At 31.8% G+C, this 18836-nt stretch overlaps 5 protein-coding genes across 5 annotated transcripts; 4 read left to right on the forward strand and 1 right to left on the reverse strand.

The window, feature by feature from the left end:
- The first annotated feature begins 6825 nt into the window (after window positions 1–6825).
- F4817DRAFT_354298 (uncharacterized protein) lies at window positions 6826–7837 on the forward strand. Its single transcript, XM_049305497.1, has 2 exons — window positions 6826–7052; window positions 7122–7837. The coding sequence occupies exons 1-2, from the start codon at window positions 6941–6943 to the stop codon at window positions 7625–7627; spliced, it is 618 nt and encodes a 205-aa protein (XP_049153684.1). The 5' UTR covers window positions 6826–6940; the 3' UTR covers window positions 7628–7837.
- Window positions 7838–7892: 55 nt separating this feature from the next.
- On the forward strand, window positions 7893–9757 carry F4817DRAFT_354300 (uncharacterized protein). The gene is made up of 3 exons (XM_049305498.1): window positions 7893–8722; window positions 8791–9253; window positions 9319–9757. Exons 1-3 carry the CDS (start codon window positions 8139–8141, stop codon window positions 9421–9423), a joined length of 1152 nt encoding a protein of 383 aa, XP_049153685.1. The 5' UTR covers window positions 7893–8138; the 3' UTR covers window positions 9424–9757.
- Window positions 9758–10513: 756 nt separating this feature from the next.
- F4817DRAFT_21263 (uncharacterized protein) lies at window positions 10514–12124 on the forward strand. The gene is made up of 6 exons (XM_049298713.1): window positions 10514–10794; window positions 10861–10974; window positions 11092–11341; window positions 11392–11509; window positions 11584–11648; window positions 11709–12124. Exons 1-6 carry the CDS (start codon window positions 10612–10614, stop codon window positions 12101–12103), a joined length of 1125 nt encoding a protein of 374 aa, XP_049153686.1. The 5' UTR covers window positions 10514–10611; the 3' UTR covers window positions 12104–12124.
- A 414-nt stretch (window positions 12125–12538) lies between these two features.
- Window positions 12539–14076, reverse strand: F4817DRAFT_354303 (uncharacterized protein). The gene is made up of 2 exons (XM_049305499.1): window positions 13162–14076; window positions 12539–13091 (listed from the first exon to the last, which is right to left on the reverse strand). Exons 1-2 carry the CDS (start codon window positions 13829–13831, stop codon window positions 13054–13056), a joined length of 708 nt encoding a protein of 235 aa, XP_049153687.1. The 5' UTR covers window positions 13832–14076; the 3' UTR covers window positions 12539–13053.
- Window positions 14077–14182: 106 nt separating this feature from the next.
- Window positions 14183–17282, forward strand: F4817DRAFT_354313 (DUF1741-domain-containing protein). The gene is made up of 6 exons (XM_049305500.1): window positions 14183–14681; window positions 14825–15034; window positions 15102–15255; window positions 15318–15430; window positions 15481–15818; window positions 15866–17282. The coding sequence occupies exons 1-6, from the start codon at window positions 14598–14600 to the stop codon at window positions 16842–16844; spliced, it is 1878 nt and encodes a 625-aa protein (XP_049153688.1). The 5' UTR covers window positions 14183–14597; the 3' UTR covers window positions 16845–17282.
- The last annotated feature ends 1554 nt before the right edge of the window (window positions 17283–18836 follow it).

The following is an 18836-nucleotide window of genomic DNA, read 5'->3' on the forward strand; positions in this document are numbered from 1 at the left end:
TATAAAAACTTTACGATTTAAAATTTTATACAATATAAAATTACTATTAAAAATATTAAACGTTTTAATATATTTAATAAAAATTATAAAACTTAAAAAATACGCTATATTAATATAATAGCAAATAGTAAAAAAACAATTTAAACGTTAAATAATTTTATTACCATAATAAATAAATTTAAGAAAAAAAAAAATTAACTTATTTAAATTAACTTAAATATAAAAAAAAAAGAAAATAAATATTAAAAAAATTTAAAAATAATAATAAACCAATTTAAATTAATAATAAATAAATTAAAAAAAATAATATAAAATATATAAACGATAAAAAAGAATTAAAGGAAATTAATTTAATATAATATTTAAAAAATAACCAACGTTTTTTATATATAATTATTTACAATAAAACATTTATTATTTAATAATCTTTTTTTAAATTTAAACTATTAAAACTTAATAAAAAAAATAAAAAAAAATTAATTAATATTAACAATAATATTATTTTTAAAAGCCATATTTTTAATATAAATAATATAAACTTTTTTAAATTATTATAATAAAAAAATAACAATTACGATTTATTTATTAATAATATAATTTTTAAAATAAAATATATATAAGTATAATATTATATTAAAAATAGTTTAATTTTATATTAAATAAAAAAAATTATTTAAAAAATATTTTTAATTAATTAATATATTAAAACGTTTTAATATTTGTTTTAAAATTAATTAAATATAAAGAAAATATAAACTTATTATACTATAATAAATTGAAAATTATTTATATTATTATAAAAACTAATAAAAAAGAATTATTAGATTTAATTATAGGTATATAAAACAAAATGGAAATAATAAATATTTTTACCAAATTTTAAATATTAATTGGTAAAATATATTAAAAAAAATTTTGCAAAGATTTTATAAAAATAAAATATAATAGTAAAAATTTATTTATATTTATTTTTAAATAGAAATTTTAAATAAAATAATGTAAAAACGTAAGTTTATTTATAAAATAAAAATAATTAATTATTATATTTTATATTATATATAAATAATATATTTTAAATTAGGTTAAATTTTTAATTAAATTTAATAAAAATCTTAATATGACCATTCATATTTTAATAAAAGAATTTAATAATAATTTTAAAAATAAAGTAAAGTAAAAAGATTTAATAAATATATATAATATATAAGATAAAACATATGGTTAAAGTAAAAAAAGTTATGGTAAAAGTAAAAGTTAAAATAATAATAATAATAATAATAGTAATAAAACTATTAACAAAAAGCTAAATTGAAATAGTAAATTTAAACTATTTTATTATAATTATAAATAATATAAATATTTTATTAAAAATTGCTTAAAATTTAAACAAGAAAATAATAACAATAATCGGGAAAAATATAATTAAAAGTTTTATAATTAAAATTTAAAAAAAATATAATTTTATATTATTAAATTAAAATTATTAAAAAGATTATTATATAAATTATATATAATTTTATTTTTAATTTAAATATAATTTAATAAAAAAAAAATTAGTTAAATATTATAAAAAAAAAATATATTAAAAAATAAATTTAATAATTATTTTTAAAATTATTAATAAAAAAATTTAATTACTTAAAATAATTAAAATTTATAAAAATTTTATAATATATATTTATTATTTATAAATATTTTTTATTAAAATTAATAAAAAAATTAAACTATTATTTAATATAAAATTTAATATTTATATTATTAATAATAATAAAGATTATAATGCAAAAATAATTATTAATATATAAAAATTTGATTTTATTATTAAAATAAATATTAAATAAATAATAATAAAAAAGATAAAAAAAATATAATATAAAATTATAAATAATATATATAATTATTTTATTATTATATTAAATTACGTATTATATATTAAAATATTTTTTATTAAAATATTTTTTGGTAAATTATTTTATTATTACGGTAAATATATCGAAAAAAATTAAATTAAAGATTTAAAAAATAAAATTATAATATTTTTTAACGTAAAAAAAAAAGATTTTTATTATAGTAATAAAGTATATAAAAATTTAAAATATTTATATTATAAAAGTAAATAAATAATTAATAAAAATTTTGGTTAAAAATATTATTTAATAAAATTAATAAAATTTGTAAAATAATAAAAAATATATTTATTAACGGTATAATAATTATAATAAATAAAATAATAAAAAGATTTATTTTATAATATTAAAAATTATATTATTTTAATATATAATAATTAATATAAATTATTTAAAAAATAATTAATATTAATTTATAATTTATATAAATAAATATATTATTTTATTTTATATATAATTAAATTAAAATATAAAAAATAAAATTAACGAATTTTTAAAAAAAAAAAAATATATAAATTAAATATTTTAATATAATTTAAAATTTATAAATTTTAAATTAATAAAAAAATATCGATATTTTTTATAATTATAAAAAATAAAAGCGGGTATAAAAAATATAAAATATATAAATAAAAAAATAATATATAATAAATTTTAAAATTTATAATTAAAAAAATTTAATAAATATTTATAACGTTATTTTTTAATAAAAACGGTAAAAGTTAAAAAATTATTACTATTAAATTAAATAAAAGATGAAAATTTAATATAAATTAATTTAAAATATTTTATTAAAAAAACAGCATTAATTTTATTATATTTATTTTTTAAAATTAATATTAAAACGGTATATTTAAAAAATATATTTAAAGTTTATAAATAATAATAAAAATTATATTTATTTAAATAAAAATATTTTTATATTTTTAATTATAAATTATATAAAATATTATTTATATATTAAATTGTTTAAAAATATTAATAAATAATAATTATATAATTATAAAATGTTATTATAATAGTTTAAATTTTAGAAAAAATTATAAATTTAATATAATAAATATAAAAATTATAAAATTTAAATATATTATATATATTAATAAAAATTAATAAATTAAGTTTAAAAAATTAAAAGTTAAAAACGTTAAAAACGTTTTAATAAAATATATAGAAAAATATAATTATTTAGTATAATTATTAAAAAAAATTAATTATTTAAAATATTTTATATTATATTTTACGAAAATATAAACGATTTAAATAATATATTTAATTTTAAAAATATAATATAATTATTTTTAAAATATATATAAAAACGTTTATATTATAAAAATAAAATTAAAAATTATATTTATAATAAAGATTTAAATATAGTAAATAAAAATGTTATAGATTTAAAAAAAAGATATAATTAAACATAAAAAAAAACAATTTAAAAAAAATATATTTAACGTTTATTATAACATAATTTTAAAAAATTATAATAAGATTTTTAAAATATTAATAATTTATTTTTAAAAAAAGTTAAATAATAAAATAGATAACTTTTTTAATATAATATATAATTATATATTTATATATATATAGAAAAAATTTATAAAAAATGTTTATAATTTTATATAATTAAAATAAAATAATAAAAATTAATAATATAAATTTAATAACATAAAAAGTTATAAATAGTAAAAAATGGAATAAATAGTTAAAAACTATTTTTATTAAAATATAAAAAAATATAAAATAAAATAAAATTATTTACGGTAATTTTATTAATGTAAAATAAATATTAAAAAAAAAGTTTTTATTTATTAAAGAATTATATAAATTTAAAACATATGTTATTATAAAAGGTTTTATTTAATAAAAAGGTATTAATTATAATAAAATTAAAACAATAATAATTAAAGTTGTTTTTTAATAAATATTAATGATATTAATAGTTTTAAAAATGTAATATATAATATAAATTGACTTTATTACAGTTTATTTAAACAGTAAATTAATTAAGCAATTATTTATATGTTAATTTTGCTTTTTTTTGAATTTTTTTTAAAATTTCCGAGGGAAATAATTAAATATAAATATAAAAAGGAATATATTATCGAGTTAATAAATTTATTATATAAATTAAAATAAGTAAGTATAATATGGTAAATAAAAGTTTAATAATTATTAAAAAAATAAAGGTTTTAACTTTTTGTATTAAACAATGTTATATATATTAATAAAAAATTAAATATAATTATTATTTTATATGTAAACGACTTTATATTTTTTGGGAAAGATAAAGTTAAATTAAAAGAAATTAAATATAAATTAAAGTTGGAAATATTAATTATTAATTTAAAAAATGCGGTTTAATTTTTAAATATATAAATTATACGATTTAATTCGATAAGCGATATATGTATAAATTAAAAGAAATATATTAAGAAAATATTGAAAAAATTTAAAATAATGGACTTTAAAGTAGTTTTTATATTTTTTAATTTAATAATATTAAGTTAAATAATTAAACGTAAAAATTAAGTAAATAAATAAAAGATATTTAAATATGTGTTATTAATTAAAAGGTTTAATTTTTTAATATAAATTATAAAATTTAACTTAAGTTTTATTATATTAATTTAGGTTAAATATATGGTAAATTTATTATTTAAATACTTTATAAAAATAAAAAAAGTTGTTAAATATTTTAAAAATGTTATAAAAAAACGGATTAAATATAAAACATTAAATAAGAAATATTTATATAAGTATTATAATAATATTAGTTTATTTAAAGTAATTAATACCAATTTATCCGGAAATGTAAAAATTGAATAATTAACGATAAAAGTAATTTTTTTTATAATAAAAAAGCTAATATTTTAGTTTTTAAAATTATAGTTTATGGTTTATAAAAACATTTTAAAAGTAAAATTTATAAGATTAAATAAATGCGTTAATGACGTTTTTTAAATATAAATTTTTTTTATAAAATTAGGAAAAATATTTAAAAAGTTTATTATAATATTAAAAAATAATAATGGTGTTATAAAATGGGTTATTAATATAACAATTAATAAAAAAAACAAACATATACGCATTTAATATTTTTATTTAAAATAAAAAATTAAGGTAAAATATATATAATTAAAGTATATATAAAAAACTAAAAATTTTATAAATATATTTATTAAGTTATTAAATAAAAAAAATTTCGAGAAAGTATATGATTTATTAAAATTAAAAAATTTTTAATATATTTATTTAATTAAAAAAAGGTGTGAAAATAAACTAAAATAATTAAATAACAAATAAATATATTTAATTAAAAGGCTTTTATTTTTATGGGATAAAAAATATGATTAATATATATAAAATAAATAAAACGTAATTAAATAAAGTTAATTAATTAATTTAATATTACTTTTAACTTTAAATAAAATATTAAAAGTAAAATAAAGTTTAAAATTTTAATAATTAATATACGTTTTAATTTTTTAATTACTTTATTAATTTTTTATAAATATAATGGTTTATGCGTTTTTTAATTTTTTATTAATTATTTTATTAATTACTTTATTAATTACTTTATTTATTTTTTATAATAATTTTTTAATTAATGTAATATAAAATACCAAACTTTATTTTAAATTTATATTAATTGTTAAAAATATAATAAAAATTATTAAAGTAAAAAAAGTTTATATTAAATAATAACGAAAAAACAAGTAAATTAATTAAATATAAACGTTTTTATTATAAAAAATAAAAACTTTTTTTGTTTTTTCTTAAAAAAAATTAATAATAAAAATAATAATGTATATATTAATTATATTAGTATTAATTTAATGATTAATTTAATTTAAATATAAAAGTTTTTTAATAAACATTAATTTATTAAAAAATCTTTTAAAAATTAACTTCGTTTTTAATTTCATTTAAAATTTACCAATTAAAATATAATTATATAAACAAAATTTTATAATAATATTTAATTAATTTATATATAAAATATAACTTTTTTAAATAATTTTATTTTATAATAATTTTATTATTTAAATAAATTAACGTTAATTAACTTTTTATATTAATTTATATTTTATTTTTATAATAAAATTTTATATAAATAAAAAAACTTTATAATGTTAAATATATATATATAATTATAAATAACATTAATTTAATATTAAAAATCGTATTAAATGGGTAATATATTTCGTATAAATGTATAAATGTATAAATAATAAAATTAACAAAAATTACATTATAATTATATATATTTTTATATAAATTTATTTAACCGTATATATATTATTTATAATAACCCCGTTTAATTTATTAAATTATTTTAATTTTATTAATTTATTAAATAACTTTATATATTATTACCTTTTAATTAATTAATTAATTAATTTTATATATATATTAAAAATTATTTAAAACGATTTTATTTTTAACTTTTTTATTTTAAAATAATTACATGTAATAAAATAAAAGTATTAAATAAAAATATATAAGTTTTATATCATTATTAAATTAATTAAATTAAATTAAATTAAATTAAATTAAATAAAAAGTTATATAAAATAAATATATTAAAAAATAAAAATATTATTAAACGGGTAATATACGATTTAATTAATAAAACAACGCGTATTTTAAAATAATATAAATGGTTAAAATTTATTATATAATATAATTATATATTAACAATTTTATATAAAAAATTAAATATATATTAATATAAAATAACTTTATATATTATTTATTTAATACGTTTTTTATTACTTATTTAATATCATTTATAATAATATATATAAACATTAATACATATTATTTTTTTATTTATAAAATAAAATAAAACTATATCATTTTATTAATAAATTTAACCATTAATTATTTACATTTATTTTTATAAGTTAATATGTTTAAAAAACCTGGCACGGTAATTTATAAATAACATTATTCATTACATTAACCTTTTTTTTAACACCACCAATCCTTTACATTTTATTTATTTATATCACGTCTTTTTTACACTTAAGATGTTGTTTTATTTTATTACGCTTCTTACTTTTGTCACCCAAGCAGTAGCCTTTAACTCCACGGGACCTTTTGCACTTCACATTACAAGCAAGTCAAACTCATCAATTGATGGTATTGTTGTTGTTCTTTGCTCTTTAAGTCTTGCTATCCTGTCAACTTAACTGCTAAATTATTTCATAGGATATGCTGCAGCTTGCCATGCTGGCGCGGCCATAGAAGGCCTTTGCTACTCAGGTGGTGGTGGCGGGAGCGTGACTGAATTCTACTTCAATTACACTTCCTATAACCCAGACACGGGAGTCCCCTCGCAACCCGGCTGGATCACGTACTTGTTGAAGGCGGGTAGTAATAATGGTACTATTACTGTGCCCTCCTCATTACGTCTCGAACCGAGCTTTGGAAGCAACGTTTACACAGCTCTTATCTATCCTGGCGTTGAGGATGGCACCTCTGTTTACTTCTACCCGAATAACGGCACATTGTACATGAACGGGGGCTACGACGATTCGAGCTTCAACGCCACGTATCCTACCCCGCCTCCATCCCTAGGAATTCTCACTAACTTCCACTTATGCTACCAATTCACCGGGGGTTACTACTACCATTCAATAGCCTGGGTATCTACACAGCCGCCACATAATCCGTCATGTCAGCCTGTCAACCTGAGCATAGAAGACCTTTCATAGGAAGTCAGAGAGAGGAAGAAAGGATCGAAATTTGAGAGGCGGGGGCTGCGGGGAAAGCTGTGTTGTTTACTTTCTTTATTCGAAGCTCTATGTAAGAGTTTACGTAGTAATATGACGTCTCATGCCCAAGGGTCAATAAGATCTGGATCCGGTCTCTTGGTTAAGCATCGCTTAGAGCCTTAAGCCACATTTGTGGCTGGAATATTTCACAGATAACTAACTGTACTAACTGTACTAACTGTATATGCACTGTACTGTCCGAGGATGTTGATGTGCTAATTACCACTCATTTACAGAGCTATGACGTTAATTGCAAGCGTGGTCATTCAGGGACGCACAGAGCGCGTCGCGTTTATTAGTTACCTATTTAAATGTTCTAAAATTTAGATCAGGTAACTATGCGGTGTAGAACTTGACTTTTATATATCATTTTATAACTCATACCTCATACCTCATACCTAATGCCAAAAGACATTTAGTTCTGTTAAAGTTTTATATTATTCCCGATACGATGCCTCCCAAACGCCCTGCAGCTGGCGCTAGCACCTCTAGGAAGAAAGCTAAGACATCGAGTGATGAGCCGCCGAAAAGCAAGCGATGGTCCGCCGTTTCTGGCTCGGCTAATGCCGATGCCGACTACAAAACGATATGGGAGAAACCCGACAAATGGTATTCGTTTGTAACCATCTGCCCGCCAGTACCGGACGATGACGATGACGAAGATGACGAGGAAGAAGAAGAAGAAGAAGAGGACGAGGACGACACCGAGGATGAAAGCAGGGATGGGCCCAGATGCACCCGAAAAGGTTGTATATGCTCCAAACCAGCTGGGGAGAATCCAGATCACCCGTGGGTTGTGAGCCGGGCTGGCTATCGGAAATATTCCACTCAGGAAATCCATTTCTCATTGCGTAACCCTGATTACTTCGATATGTACACTTACAACGACCACGTTGGCTACGGATGCGTTCAGATTGTGCAGAACTTGGTGTTAGATTATGTCGAGGCAGTAGAGCGCGGCTGGAGAGAACAATGGGCTGTTTGTGAAGGTCTCGGACTTTGGTTACTGAGCTCAGCTAGCGGTAGGATGATGATGTAAAACCCCGCCAACTTGCATCGCCGTTTCGTTGATTCTCTGCTAACATTGTTTTTCATTTCGTTAGGATTGATGATGGCGAATGTGTCGATCAAACTATGCGTCTCATCGGCCGTATGTTCCTAGATATGCTGGCGCAACTCGATGGCCTGAATCTGGTTGGCGACGCTACCGACGTCAAAAGCTTAGGCACCATCATGGCTATATACTTGAAAATTGCTTCAGAAGTGCGCTCGATTGGTGGTATCCTTGAGGAAGACGACGACGACGACAAGGGAGGTCGCAAAACGAAATTTCAGGCCAACCACTTTGATGATGCAATTCTTTCATACGCCAATCAGCGAGGTGTTACATTACAGGGTCCTGGAGATATCGACGAGATCACTGCGAATCTCAAGGGAGAAGTAAAGTTACCTAAGAAGGACGCAAAGGATCCATGGGGCTTTAAAGCCGCATTGAAGATATATGAGAAGAATTACGGCAAAGGGAAGCCCCACGCTATCGGTGGCGATGACCTAGATATCACAACTGTATGTTACACCTCGGAGTCTTTGTTCTCCCCCCTACCTACAGTAAATGCTAACTCTTATCAAAGTGGACTAGCTCTCAGCGGAAGGAGGCGAATTTTGACCACAAGGACCCGTTAGGGAAGCGAGAGATAGACGCGCTCAAAAAGGGGATGGTGATGCAACTTGGGTGATCTCGTCATATGAAATTGAGGAATTTGTGAAATACGTGGGTTGGTAATACATTGCGGATGTTGCTATAAATTAGTTGGGGCTGCCCTGTCTCTCATGGGAGCAATGTAGTATATATTTCAAGTCATGGTTAAGTTGATCACATCATGTCTTCGTCGAGCGTACATGCATGGCATAGCCTTTGCAAGAGGATGGCAAAAGATATCCCTGATGCAGGACTATGTTTGATGTTGTGACGTTCCGCGTTTCTGTTAACTCCCTGATGAGCATTAAATGCTTATAATTATCTTGCAAAACGAACCCAGTAGCAAAATGAACAACTCCACGTTGCATTCTAGTCTAGTTAGTTGTATTATTCTTGAATGTTTAGTTTCTTGTCTAATCGCCTAAGTCCATTGCATTGAAATAGACTCAGGGTTGAACTCGTACTTGTCTGATTGGCCGATCGGCGGTTGCGGCCGATCGAGCTAAAATAAACTTCGATTGTTTGATCAGGGAGAGGTCTTACCTATTAAGGGCTGACCAATGGAATAATATGCATCCCGAGTCCCTTTGTTGCACGGAAGGAAGGTAGGAGTTGCTGTTGGGGTTACACCACCAACCCGCTTCGGCACTTGTCCGAACCTTCCCTGTCTTCTCAAGCTCCGTTAAGCCGACGCAACTCTGCAAGTAGCTGCAAGTAGCTACAATCATCTGTGATTTATACGCGTATGCGAACGTCGGAACCGAAAATATGATATTATCAAAATGTCGGAGACGCACCGACACCTGGGTATAGCTTGTGGGAACCCCCCTGACACGGTAGTCTATCATAATAGTCATACTTAGGTACCTATGAGCTGATCCATGTTAGACGGAACAAAGGACAGTAACTTTTGAACTATGGGCTTTATCTAGCGGCCTAGTTGTAGATATGCGGTCCCTTGTTAGATGTGAATACAGACTAGAGGATTTCGTACAATACCATTGCAGGAGCTCAGGATCATCACCCATGTTGGTACAACGCTCTCCTCATACACCACCACGCAGCCGTGTTCATGATACTCTAACCTGAAGGAAGCATGGTCTTCAAATCCGAATTTTCGCTTGTGTAGATATTAACACCGACGGGCCCCCTAAATTAACAGTAGTATCCTTAAGAAGCCCTCTATACGGTCGGGAGACAGAACCAGGTCAGCCCTTTACACTAGATGGCAGAGACCGAACTCGCCTCCCCGAGCGACACATTCACACCTGGTGCCGGCCACTGGGTAGATGCCGTCATATGGGCACTTATTAGCCTCTCTACCGTCTTCTTAGGACTTCGAGTATTCTATAAATCTAAGCGAGGCCGAGGACTCTGGTGGGACGATTGGGTTTTGATAGCATCATGGGTTAGTAATTAACCTCGTTAATACTTAAGGTATATCTCGGCTCACTCATCATTATGATCATTCTAGCTCGTCCTTATTGCCTCGGGAGCACTTATCAGCCTCTGTGTATCAGCAGTTTTCATTAAACGTGACCAAGACAACGGAATGGGCGCCCATGATGTCGGCCTGCTAAGTACGATTGTAAGCGATTTACCCTTTTATCTCCTCTTATCCCTTTTGCTCTCGTCTTGTACAGCCGACTGCCCTCTGAAGTTTCTATTATCATATATGACCAAGTGTTGACATAAACGACAACAGGCGGGGACCTTATTCTTTGTTTCGGCAATATGGAGTAAGACCTCCTTTGCTATAACGCTCACTAGGATCGCGGGTCCTCGGCTAAAGATCGTACTTCGTATGATTATGATCTCTATGAACACGGTTACCTGTGTCAGTTTGATACTCCGATGGGTACAGTGCCGGCCAGCGAGGATGATCTGGGACTCCCACACCACCGGGGTTTGCTGGGATAGAAATCTTATCCTTGCGTTCACCATTTTTGCTGCTGGTATGTACACGGCATTCATATGGTAACGAATGATTACTGATCAGTGCTAGCCTACTCCGCATTCATGGACTTCGTCCTGGCTGCTCTTCCATGGCCCATTATAATAAAATTACAGATACGGACCAGCGAGAAAGTCGGTGTTTCTATCGCAATGAGCATGGGTCTTTGGTAAGTTGGGTGCTTCTGGTGCTTCTGGTGAAAACAACGCTCTTACTCGCCCATTCTCTTACATGGCAGCACAGCGCGGGTATAACTTCAATCGTCAAATGCACCAAACTTAGCGTTCTCCGGAGTGACGACTTTGGTGGTAAGTAAAAGCGTTCAATCCCAGGAAGCAGAATGGTTCTAACATAGATGATACGTATAGATAACGTCTTTGAACTCGCAATATGGTCCGTAGCGGAAATCGCCACTACAATAATGGCGGCATCGATCCCTGTACTTCGTTGTGCACTGATGCGCGAGACAGCGGGCTCTATCCACTTGAGTTATCCTGTTACATTTATCAGAGACCGTTCCCGAAAGGTAGTAAGTAGGGTACGAAGCAACCATGTCTCGTTATCCGCATCAAGACGCTCTAAGATGGTAAAGTCGCCTGACGGTGTTATGTGCGAGGACAGAGCCACTTTTGATGGGAATAATTATGATAACCGGATTTTCAAGATAGAGAAGGTCCATGTCCAATATAGTAGTAGGGGGGTTGGAGACAGCATCGACCTTGAGCTAGAAAGGATTCCACGGTCGTATTCGCCGTGGGTATAATATAGACTTCATATGTGTAGCTAATTGTAAAGATTTTATACGTAGAGCCTCTAGTAAATATGCTCTCCGGTATTGGAGTTAATATGTACTTACCTTTCGAAGGAGAACACATAGAGAGGTAGCCTTTGAGAGTTTCGTTTTACATGTAGTTAGACTTACTTAGGTAAGTATAGGAAGCAACACTCTAAATGAGCATCCGTAAACATGAGTGTGACCTGTCATGTTGTCTGTGAAATCGCATGGTTTCATCTATAGATATCATTAAGTTGATTGTGAATAGGGGTAGTTAAAGGATTGTAAAGCCTACAGATTCCTTGTTGGCTGATAAGGGGCCACCGTAAAAGAACCCCTTTGCGCATCACATCATCTTCTATCATATGCAGCGTAAATTGCATTGATGTTACTATAAATTGTTAGTCCATACCACTCAGGTACGTGTATAAACAACTATAAACAACAAGCTTGTTTGGCGCTAAGTTAGATTTTCTATGTGAATAATTTATTCTCAATATTTTATTATGGCTCTGTGATTGAATATATTTATTATGTACTTGTGGTCATGGCAGCCTATAAGCATGATGAATTTGTATGTTGCTGGTTGACATACGATGGTGCTTTGGTTCTGCCACTAGGTAACTCCCCTCGGGTATAACACCCTAACTAACTATGGCAAGTTGAATTCCTGAACGTACACTGTAGGCGTGATGGTATAGCTAATAGCTAATTATTTGCGGATGGTACGTGAGAAGGCCATTGCTCCACGTATGCATGCTTAATTGATTGACACTAAGTCCCCCGTGATACAACTGACTGTTGGAATCGTAGTTGAAGGGACCAGGTCGACATGCTCTAACCAAGTGGTGATGGTTGTATAATCTAATAATGACAGGGGTAACGCCGCCCAATGCAGATGAATGGTATCTTAACTCATTATCGCTTGCTGTTCACTACTATACCATAAACGATTCTCCGCAGCCGCATTCCTCCTCTATGCATAGGTTAGCATCTAATCGCATCTGCCAAGTAAGAAGTATAAGCGTTATATGAGAAATACTGACTTATGTTTGGATTCCGGAATATGAACCGTTGGCTCAGCTTATCCTCAATCCAGTCCATTTCGCTTCCTATTATGCTGAATAGCGCCTTGCTATCGATCAAGACCTTTACTCCATCTTGCTCGACTTCCTCGTCAAAGGCTCCGGGCTTGTCCACGTAGTCCAAGTGATAGGATAGACCGCTGCATCCCCTATTGCGCACGCCCACCTTGATTAACTTTGGCTCTGGTTGGTCTAGCAAGCCGCGAAGATGTTCTACCGCTGAAGGAGTGAGCTTTAACGCGGCTTTGCGTGGTCTGAGCTTGCGCTTCGGAGGGGCTGGTTTCGGCTTCTGTGCCTCCTGTTCTGTGAAGGCAACATCAGGATGTGTAACTGCTTCTGGCTGAGGTGGTGGTCGTGTCTCGTGAACGTTTGGTATGGGACTGGCGATGGAGGTTTCTGGTATAGGTTCGTTGCGCGGTTGCGACGATCTACTCGGGTTTGTATTTAGGGGGTAGGGTTGGTATGATGGTGTTTCTCGGAGCTTTTCCGAAGGCGCATACCATGGTTGATAGTTAGAGAACTGTCGCAAGAGGCTTTCGCAAGGGAGTAATTTCGGGGCCGATGTGGCGATGCGACGACCGGACAAGGTTGTCCAAGTTCGTGATAACGCTATGCGAGGGGAATTCATCATGCTACAGCAGACAACGGTAATGTAATGTATAAGGGACGTAAAAGAAAGATTGCGCCCATAAATTCCTAATGAGACGAAAGTAGTGAATTAGATTGTAGGTTTGATAAGTGGTTAACTATCGCAACCAATGGCAAATTCAACGGTGTGGCTTGTAATAAATTGTAAATGGTAAATTGTAAATTGCTTTGAAAGCAGCTTTAGAGCCGGACGTCTGATGACATCGGTCGATAAGGTTTGCGTCCCGGCTCTGACCGGACCAATCAAGGGTCTTCTATTGGTCAACCACACTAAGTTTACCTACTTCGTACCGGTCTGATGGAATTACTAGCGGAATAAGGCTTTTCCCGGCAGCAGGAATTGCCTTAGGTACTGCTTACCTACGCATGTGAATGCATACGTAATCTAGTGGATACTTACGGAATACATATGTATTGGCTTAGTAGATTACTAGACACGGCAAGGGGTTAATAACCGTGTACAGTGCGGGACACGGATTGGATTTTACAACTTAACACATTACAACCAATATCCAGACGAATGCCTTCGATTGCCATTTCTTAATGATTGCGACGATACACCCTCGAGTTGGCGATTTAAGGATTTAGCATAGTTGCAATTGGCAAAAAGAAGATCCTCTTAAGAACCACTCATATAACACGCGACTCACGGCATATCACCTACTCTGCTACTGCGATGATACCATCTATATCTATGGTATAATATAAACTGTGTTCATGTGTCGCTCGTTCATACATCGTCATCGGTCATGGAAGTCTCGCCCTTAACCCAACAGGCCCGACCTGAAACCTTCCAACCGAAAGTAGATCAGCTGTACGAGGCGTTATTCAAGGTTCGGGAACTTCGGATTTCTTTTTGATCTTAGGATTGGGCAAAAAGCTGACAATGGGAGTTCAAGGTATGTCGGCCTGTTCTAGAAAACACCCTGTCCATCTAGTCCTCGCTTAGTCGCTGACTCTTCTATCGCTTGAGTAGGATGATGTTGATACGGACGGAGAGAAAGCCGAGGGCTTCTGGCGAGAGTTCTTCCTCCTGAAGCCCGACCGACCCTTCTTGCAACGAATCCTAGCCGCCCTAGGACCTGACGACCTAATAAACCTTCAGTCGCAAACCCGACAGCTCTTCTTCCGGGCTGTAGAATGCTTGAAGAAAGGAAATGGTGTAGCCGACTTACATGCTCTTGAGGTATATAATTAAATCGAACTCTGAAATACGTTTTAATGAACATATCTCTAACTAATTACATACGCAGACCTTAACAACCTTCTTCTCCGCCATTCTTCCTAAGAAATATACAAATCCGAGCTCGGATATCATAGCTGTGCTAGCGGGCCTAGATCAGGTTGATGCCGTCTTCACCGATTTTGTAGGAGCTCTAGATGGGGTAATTCGCAATGGCAAATCAAGTAGGCTGATATCCTGCTTCGTGAGCTGGGTGAGGAAGATACTGATAATGACGGGAATATAGTGGAAGTTCGGCAAAAAGCTGTGGATGTTGTCTTATCCATCACCTCGGGTGCATACCAGACAAGTATTCTGACATATTTCATACAGCGGGATCTCTTCCCCGCCATAATGAAGGTTGGTCTCTTTCCCACCGTGAGTCGGGACCCGAGACTGACTTAGCCAAGCTCATTCAAGACTCGGAATCTTCCGAAAAGGTCCTGGAACCATTTACTTTATTGGGCCTATTGGCAAATTACAACAAATTTGAATTTCAGAACCCCTACCAGCTACGACTCAACGATTTTGTTAATGAGGCTGCTATACGGAAAATCGTTCGATGTGTCGGGCACACTTGTCGAAATTTAAGAAGTCAATACGTCGATATTTTACAGGATTTACCTGAAGGGTGGTCCATCAGTAATACCCTAACCATGATCGGACTTGGTGCTATTACTCCTGGTGCGAAGGCACACCAGAAACCAGCATACGACCCGGAGGTAGCCAAGCAGATGTTCGCAAAATTGTAAGATGGCATCCCATTCACTCCAAGGCCTCGGCTAACCTATCTAGGCCCGGCGAAGATGCTGCTGTGCTACTAGGTGCATATGACTTCAGTCACGCAAATAAGCTATTCTGCTTCACCCTCGTGACATTACCTGCTGAAAAGGGCGAAGAGCAACCTATTTCTAGTTTCCTATCACTGACCTCTTACCTCCTTCAGCATGCATTCCTCTCTACCAGAGCCACAAACTATGCTCATCTCAGTCTAATGGTTTTCCGGCTTCTTATTGAGGACCAGCTGCTATGTAAGCGAATATGTAGCGATGAGAGTAAAGTAGCCGTCAGACTCTGCCGTCAACGGCAACCATTCCTGCCAGCTGTCCGGGGAGAACGCATCTTGGCGACAAGCGTTCTAGACACCATGATAGATGGCATCAACCATAATCTGCGCCGCAGACTCGATGTCAGCCTCTATACTTTGTGTGTTGGTATCATGCTGCGTATCATCTCGTACCTCTCGCGGTCACGGACAAGATTGCAATACCATTGGTCTGAGCTGTTTCGCTCTCTGCTGTCTCTTATCCGTTTTCTCACTACCTATGCCTCTGATCTCAAGGGGCTTTCCCATTACGAATCCCTCTTAGATCTGGTCGTGAACCTATTGGCTCTTTCTCTCTCCGCAGGTGAAGCCTTTCTTCCTACACCTGCTGCCTATGACGACCTATTCTACAAAGTTGTTGAGAGTGGCGAGATCCTAGTAAAATTCCGCGACACCTACCGCCTATCAAGCCGACCATCGAATTCAATAGGCACGCTTATTAGCGTGAGTACGCACTACAAGACCATGTTGGACTCGGATAGTTCCAAAAAGAACCTCACTAGTACTGAGGTGGTGGAGGTGATCAAGCAGGGTTACGAGACGTTGAGTATCCAGGCGAGGGAAGGGCTTGATGGCTGGGAGAGGTATCGTGAAGCCGATGAACGGACACTTCTTAAGAAGATGGCACGAGCAACGGTAGCAGATGTTCAGGTCATCGTCCAAGCCTAAGTTATATGGGCAGGACGATCAGGCTAAGATGTGAATCAGAATGTGCTTATGCAAAATTAGAAGCGAGGAACCATAAACGCTGGTGCTCTGTGTAAGATACTACATGAGTCATAAAGTGCCGTGGTGTTTGCCAGAAAAAGATATAAGAAACCGTGATAGGAATTCAGCGAATGGGTTCGGTACTGTGGAAGGACCCTGATTTTGTGGGCGACCCATGACTAACAAGATCATGCCAAGAATATTGATCAAGTCGTAGGACTTTGTAAGAGATCCAACCTTGGACGAACGGTGAAACCGTGGGGGTGATAGAATCACCGTGGGGGTGATAGAATAGGGTAGTATCGCCAAGGTTCCATCACAGTCTGCATGGCGTAACGATGAACTACTAATAGTGTGAGAAGATATGTACATATCTAGAATTTTACATGATGATGAGCCAAAGTTCTACTACTAGTCGTATAAAGGCCGGAGATTTTAGTTTATAATTATTGATTTTCTAACCCTTTTCGTTGTCTGAACTGTCGTTATGGGTCAACTTTGGAACCGCGTGTGCTAGTTTTCTACCAATAGCCCTATGCTATCCTATGGTAGACGTCTATTAGATAATTTAGCTAGGTGGGCTGTTTTCGTGCTGATGTTCGAGGTAGGATCGCATATTGTAGGCCTTCCCCTGGCACGTTGTTCTTATTCGCGGACCCAAGCTTCCAGTTTCGTGGATCACCATACTATGTACGTTATTGCTGCGCTTATTAGTCATATGAGGATGAAGTTCTACAAGCATTAGTACCTACGATACCCGTTAGAATCTATAAGCGATGTCTACCTATGTTCCGCCCTTAGCGACTACCGGCAACGACTACGCCCGAATACTATGGACATTTGGATACCAAACCGCGCCAATTTCGGTGTTCCGTGGTGTCCCTTCATCGGTGTAAGACTACAGATCCCCATCGTTATCTGCGAGAATGCTACGCTATGTAAATCGGGGAAATATAGACAGCGGCACGCAACATGCAACCAAAATTATTCGTTATTCGTGCTTGCTAGCACCGTCTGAAGCACCATAAATTTCCCCATCCCATCTTCCCATCCTAATCGGCCACTCTCCTATCTCCCATACCCCCCCAGCACATAACCTATTAGATGCGAGATGCGAGATACGAGTGCCTTCTCGTAGCTTGGAGAAACTCCCATGTAACCTCTACGCTCAACTCTGACTAGGTGACGCGATAGTAGTCTAGTGGTTATGAGAACGATGTGATATCATCTATAAGGAGCAGTTGTTTGTTCGGGCGTATAAAGCTGAAGGATAGTCTATTATAATATATCTTACAGGCTCGCAAACAACTTCTTGGATACATCCAAACTATAATACATAACTAATATAAGCATCTCCTCAGGTATGTGCAAATGTTTACTATTTATACCCGGGGCCTGTCCTAAAATCCTTCGCTAGACATCATCATGTGCGACTGGGAACGGACGCTCTGCTCCAACTGCAACCGAGTAATCCAGGACAAATGCATCGCCCCCTGCCTGGACGATTACCACGCAGTATACACCGACGGAGCGAATGTGCAAATTGTTTATAGAAAATGCGGGCCTTGCAGCAGACCTACACCTCCGCCGTGATATCATATTGAATATCATATTGACGAACTCGCACGATAAGGTTAGATGATCCCTTTGGAGTACGAGGGCGGACGAAGCAGCGTGACTACCAGCAGCAGCATCCAATATCCCGACTGTCATACGGAACGCAGCCAGTTAGTTTACCGCACGAAGATTGTGCTTCATCGTGGACCCGTGGTTGGGGTAGATGTGTAAGCGGTAGTTAGTGGTCGGCTAGCATATTAGGTGCTAACTTTTGTGTGGTTGCTGCCAACTGGTGGTGCTATTTCTAATGGCCAACATGCCTATCGGGTTGACTTTTCTACGTAATTATTTACCAGTTAGTTTGGAGTCTATGGTGTTGTTATTCTATCCTCGGTG

The sequence above is a fragment of the Daldinia loculata genome (genome assembly GCF_022478755.1).
Source record: "Daldinia loculata strain CBS 113971 unplaced genomic scaffold F4817scaffold_107, whole genome shotgun sequence".
Taxonomy (NCBI): domain Eukaryota; kingdom Fungi; phylum Ascomycota; class Sordariomycetes; order Xylariales; family Hypoxylaceae; genus Daldinia; species Daldinia loculata.

What these genes read in the sequence shown, in the direction of transcription:
- F4817DRAFT_354298 (XM_049305497.1), top strand. Translation starts at nt 6,941, where the DNA reads ATGTTGTTTTATTTTATTACGCTTCTTACTTTTGTCACCCAAGCAGTA. An exon ending in GTCAAACTCATCAATTGATG is followed by an intron (nt 7,053 to 7,121) that starts GTATTGTTGTTG and finishes ATTATTTCATAG; the next exon opens with GATATGCTGCAGCTTGCCAT.
- F4817DRAFT_354300 (XM_049305498.1), top strand. Translation starts at nt 8,139, where the DNA reads ATGCCTCCCAAACGCCCTGCAGCTGGCGCTAGCACCTCTAGGAAGAAA. An exon ending in GCTAGCGGTAGGATGATGAT is followed by an intron (nt 8,723 to 8,790) that starts GTAAAACCCCGC and finishes TCATTTCGTTAG; the next exon opens with GATTGATGATGGCGAATGTG. An exon ending in ATGACCTAGATATCACAACT is followed by an intron (nt 9,254 to 9,318) that starts GTATGTTACACC and finishes CTCTTATCAAAG; the next exon opens with TGGACTAGCTCTCAGCGGAA.
- F4817DRAFT_21263 (XM_049298713.1), top strand. Translation starts at nt 10,612, where the DNA reads ATGGCAGAGACCGAACTCGCCTCCCCGAGCGACACATTCACACCTGGT. An exon ending in GCAATGAGCATGGGTCTTTG is followed by an intron (nt 11,510 to 11,583) that starts GTAAGTTGGGTG and finishes ATGGCAGCACAG; the next exon opens with CGCGGGTATAACTTCAATCG. An exon ending in CCGGAGTGACGACTTTGGTG is followed by an intron (nt 11,649 to 11,708) that starts GTAAGTAAAAGC and finishes TGATACGTATAG; the next exon opens with ATAACGTCTTTGAACTCGCA.
- F4817DRAFT_354303 (XM_049305499.1), bottom strand. Translation starts at nt 13,831, where the DNA reads ATGATGAATTCCCCTCGCATAGCGTTATCACGAACTTGGACAACCTTG. An exon ending in ATTCCGGAATCCAAACATAA is followed by an intron (nt 13,092 to 13,161) that starts GTCAGTATTTCT and finishes ACCTATGCATAG; the next exon opens with AGGAGGAATGCGGCTGCGGA.
- F4817DRAFT_354313 (XM_049305500.1), top strand. Translation starts at nt 14,598, where the DNA reads ATGGAAGTCTCGCCCTTAACCCAACAGGCCCGACCTGAAACCTTCCAA. An exon ending in TGTACGAGGCGTTATTCAAG is followed by an intron (nt 14,682 to 14,824) that starts GTTCGGGAACTT and finishes TCGCTTGAGTAG; the next exon opens with GATGATGTTGATACGGACGG. An exon ending in AAGCAGATGTTCGCAAAATT is followed by an intron (nt 15,819 to 15,865) that starts GTAAGATGGCAT and finishes TAACCTATCTAG; the next exon opens with GCCCGGCGAAGATGCTGCTG.